This window comes from Crocuta crocuta, unplaced genomic scaffold (assembly GCF_008692635.1).
Source record: "Crocuta crocuta isolate KB4526 unplaced genomic scaffold, BGI_CrCroc_1.0 scaffold7, whole genome shotgun sequence".
NCBI classification, from domain to species: domain Eukaryota; kingdom Metazoa; phylum Chordata; class Mammalia; order Carnivora; family Hyaenidae; genus Crocuta; species Crocuta crocuta.
The window spans coordinates 7,475,647-7,480,400 of record NW_027531904.1 but is presented as its reverse complement, the minus strand read 5'-3'; the positions used below and the strand labels follow the sequence as shown (position 1 = coordinate 7,480,400).

The window sequence follows — 4,754 nt, the reverse complement described above, 5'->3', positions numbered from 1 at the left end:
GCACATCAGCATCTCACAGGCCTGACAGACGCTGTCCTTGCTAAGGGGCTGTGGAAGGGACTCTCAAAGAGGCATTCTGAGCACACACAATCATTCCCTTCTGTGCAACCGCCACAGAAGCTGTGGCCCCCAGCAGTGCACAGCTGGGGGCTGTTACAACAGGGTGATCAAGACCCCACTCCCCCACCCCCCACCCACGGTGGAGGCAGATAGATCAGGGCCGCAGTCCCAGCTCTGTGCCTCTCCCCACACCTCGGGAGTGGCCGAGATGGTTAAGTGACACCTCTCAATAAAGGGCTTATCGAGGGGCCTGCTTCACCGAATATGTGGGGAAGGGGGCTGCTGTTGATTCGCTCTGCCCGTGACTGGAGGGCTGGTGGAGCTGTGCAGAAGGCCTGGGGAGCCGGCGTCCTGGACGGAAGTAAAGGGAGAGGGTCCTGTTGTCTGCGGGAGGAGCAGAGCTATCAGAGCCAGTGAGTGGGGCCCCCATTCTGGACTGAACAAGAAGGGAGAGAGGGTCACAGGCACCTGAGCAGGGTTTGGCGCTGTGGCCGTTAGAGTCTCTCAGGCTGTCCGCCCCAGGGCTGAGTCTGTGATAACTTGATGAAAACAGCCCACACCCTTTGACCATCCCACTCCCAGGATTCGCTTGGAATTCACTTATTTGATGGGTTAATATACTTGCATCAGCTTCGGCTCTTAGGATCAGTGCCCTGAAACCCAACTCTTGTGTTTGTTTCTTGCTCTCTGCACTTGAGAATAAGAACAGGTATTTCTGCTATGTGCCTCTTTAGTTAAAATTTTGCAGTGCATAATGTGATTGTCATCTATTGCAACTTTTATAATAGAGGTGAATTTCATGTAGTCCCAGTGTTTACTGTATTATTTTTATCTGGAGGGATTTCCAAGTGAACAGCTTCCAAAAGCCGCCCTGCTTGCCTAGTTCAGAAACTCTGAAGCCGTCATTAAGAGCTGGAGCTGGAGGTGAGCTAAAAACTAAAGCCCCCAGAGCTCTGCTCAGGCCGTGTACCGAGGTAGACAAAAGGGTAAATCAGAACACTCTTGAGCAAGGTAATGGATGACTAGTTTCAAATCAAAATCCAGGCACTGTGAAAAGTACATATGACACGTGGTTCACTGGGAAACCTCTCCCTGTGATAGTCAACTGGAGAAACTCACTGCTCTAGTCTTCTACCGGAACCACCTGCAGGAGCCATCTCATCACACGTCCCAGGGCTTCATGGATTGTAAAGTCCCTATGAAATCTCTGCAGTCTGCAGCTCAGATTTCCCATTGCTTTGCTACGGGGAAAATACACGTGAGAGGAAACTGTATGGATATCATATTTGAAAATCTCCGTGTTCCATTCCAAAAGTTCCCCGAAAGGGAATCTGGTTATTTCCAAACTCTTTATAATGCATAGCTACATTAATTTTAGTATCGTGAATTTCCACCCAAGTAAAGACTTTCTCATTCAAAAGAGTAAAATGATTTAAAGTAGGGGCGCCTGGGTGTCTCAGTCAGTTGAGCGTCTGACTTTGGCTCAGGTCATGATCTTGTGGTTCGTGGGTTCAAGCCCCGCATCAGGCTCTGTGCTGGCAGCTAGCTCAGAGTCTGGAGTCTGTTTCAGATTCTGTCTCCCTCTCTCTCTGGCCCTCCCCTGCTCAAGCTGTGTGTGTCTCTCTCTCTCAGAAATAAATAAAACGTTTAAAAAATTTTTTTAAATGACTTGAAGTAATACATATCATAATACACATCAGATTTATTTCCTGGCCATTTAGAAAAAGGCAGAACTCAGATTTTTGGGCTACCACATCTCCAAAAATAGGCTCTTTGAAATGTCCTCAATGGCAGTAAATTGACATCCTTTGAAGGGATTCGGTTTTCAGAGAGCAGATATTGGGCAAAGACAAGAGAGGTGATCGGGCTAGATAATAAGCACGCTCTTCATTCTGTCCATGTTTATTAAGCCTTTCTTATGTGCAAGACACTACTCTGTGCTGGAAATACATTGATAAGAGGCCTCTAAGGTGTTTTGAAGACAATTCTCAAAAGAAAACTCAATGTCTTCAATAACGGCAACAACATAGAAAGTCCACAGGCCATCAGAATGGCTGTTTTTGACAGACAACACTTACTTAAATAAGTTCTTTTATGTTCATTAAAAAAGACCCCTTAATCATTCTATAAACCTAATCATAGGAAATTGTTACAGGTGTAGTCTGTGCTTTGTTTTATAATTGGTGGGCTTCTGGGAAGTTGGGGGGAAATATTTTCAAGTCAAATGCACAAAGGAAACGATCTCAAGAGGAAGACACTGTTTTCCATTTATTTCCAAGCACTGTGTGCTGTGTGTGCCAGAGTCCCTCCTTCCAGGGGCTGTGCTCTGCTTGCTCAGAGACCCCCCGGTCTCCAGGACCCCCGTGCACCTGCACAGCCTCCCCTGCGGGAACCAGCGGGCTTGTCAGAGGCCAGGGTACAGAGGCAGCTCCTCCAGCCCAGTGTCCTTCTTAACCACTGCCAAGGTTAGTAGTCGTTGCTCCGGACATACTTACAAACAGAAAAGGCTTCCCCCACCTCATCATCCTGTTCGTGGTCTCCTGGACCCAGGGTTATCTCTTAGAGCACCGTGTGGGCCGTAAGGAGTGGCTTGGAGTGGTTCTACTCTGCGAGAAGTCTCCGTAGGTCGGATACTGATAATTGCTGGTCTCATGCCGCAGAAATGCCAGTCTCCTATGGTTCAACCTAATAGGCCGAGAGGAAGCGAAGGCCAAGGTTTAGAAAGCCAGCCTGGAGCACTGACCTCTCCTCCTCCAAATGACACAATAGAGTGCTTTCCTCTCGGGTAATAAGAGGAACGTGGAGAAATGCAGACAGTTCCCGGATCCAGTCCTCCCACAGGGAGAACCTGGAAGACCTTGGAAAATGTTCTGAGTTCATAAATCCCTGTCTAGCTGCCCTACGCAGAGAAGAGCTCAGCAATTACTGGATCTGTGGCGGAGCCGGCTGCCATTAACGCCGTGAGTGCAGGGGGGCAGACCTCCTCTGTCCTTGAAGGGGGGTCCTGGGGACAAGAGTCTCACCCTCATATTACCAAGCTGTGGAAATTAAGGCACAGAATCCTAATGGAGGCCTATTGTGATGGTGACCCAGTCCGATCCAGAACCGGTCTCTGAATTCTCTGGAAATTAGCTTCCATGTCAACAGCACAGAGAAGAAAGCCCTGAGTAGTATTTCATAAGCCAGCTGAGTCTTCAGTGAGAGAAACACAATGACCTCTATTGAACTGTGACCTAAATCCCTTCCCCTCCATCTCCTGGGGGTTGTGGTATAGAATGAAGGACCATGCGGGCCTTTCTTGGAACAGATTCCGTGGTGCTTCTATATTTGATACTTTAAAGAAATTTCTACTGCATTCAGAGTCTCTCGCCCACATGGGTTCTCCGATGTGCGCTAAAATGCGAACTGTTGTTAAATCGCCTCCCGCAGGCATCGCATTCGTAGGGTTTTTCTCCTGTGTGGATTCTCTGGTGTATGATGAGACTGGAGCTCTGACTGAAGCTTTTCCCACACTCACCATACTTGTAGGGCCTCTCTCCAGTGTGGATTCGCCGGTGGGTGATGAGGTTTGAGCGGTCACTGAAACTTTTCCCGCACTCGACACATTCGTAGGGTTTCTCTCCTATGTGGATCCGCTGGTGGCTGGTGAGCGTGGAACTCTTACTGAACTTCTTCCCACACTCAGGGCACCGGTACGGCTTTTCGCCCGTGTGTGTTCACCAGTGTGCACTGAAGTGCGAGCTATCGGTGAAACTCCTTCCACACTCACTGCACTTCTGGGGTTTCTCTCCTGTGTGGACTCTCTGGTGCATTAGAAGGCTCGAGCTCTGGCTGAAGCTTTTCCAGCACTCCCCACATTTATAGGGCTTCTCTCCAGTGTGGACTCTCTGGTGTACGGCCAGGTTAGAATGATCACTGAAGCCTTTCCCACATCCGGGGCGTTTGTAGGGCTTCTCCCCGGTGTGAGTTCTCTGGTGGCAGGCCAGATGTGAGCTTTGGCCAAAGCCTTTCCCACACTGGCCACACTGAAAAGGTTTCTTTTCTCCAAGGTGGGCTAACCTGTGGACGGCTAAGTGGGAGCTCTGGCTGAAATCTTCCCCATAGTCACAGCACGGATAGGGTTTTTCGCCAACGTAGGTTCCCTGGGGACCTATGAATTTCCCTGTGTCTCTTTCGGGAGGAGAGAGTGACTCTCGTCCGTCTTCTAAGGGTAGTTCCCATTGCTTTTCTCCCCCATATTTCCCTTCCCAGTCTTTCCTCCAGTCAAGGTACCGGGAAGCATCCACTTTGGGTCTTTCTAATAATGCCCCCGGGAGTTCTGCTGCCTCTGAAATGTTCTGGCTTGAATTCTCCTCATCCTCCGTCCTTGTTTCAGTATCTGAAATAAGAGGAAACTGCAAATGTAGCCTGTTTTCTGAGCTCAGAAGAACGGAACAAATGCGAAAGAGGCACTACTGGACACTGGGAAACAAACTCTTGATGGTGACAGATAGAACACACTCAACGCAATTGCCATTAATTAGGAACCAGTCATCTGGAATAGGGCTGAGCCACGGTCAAGACAGCAGACTTCCAGATCTCACTCCCTCCCCCCAGCTTCTAAACAAGAGGGTCATGTGGAGAAAGGCTGAGGAAAGGGAGGAGGGCAGGGTCCAGGCCCCTTCCCCCCCCCCCCGTCACAGCCCCTGCCTCCA

At 49.5% G+C, this 4,754-nt stretch overlaps 2 protein-coding genes across 3 annotated transcripts in view; one reads left to right on the top strand and one right to left on the bottom strand.

Moving 5' to 3' along the window:
- Window positions 1-4,754, top strand: part of WDR73 (WD repeat domain 73) — a 62,863-nt gene that overhangs the window by 22,589 nt on the left and 35,520 nt on the right. The window lies entirely within an intron of this gene.
- LOC144240092 (zinc finger and SCAN domain-containing protein 29-like) overlaps window positions 2,297-4,754 on the bottom strand; it is a 15,291-nt gene continuing 12,833 nt past the window's right edge. Inside the window, 1 exon segment of the mRNA XM_077774340.1 lies at window positions 2,297-4,438. Within this exon segment, the coding sequence (XP_077630466.1) occupies window positions 3,417-4,438 (1,022 nt within the window). The 3' untranslated portion in view covers window positions 2,297-3,416.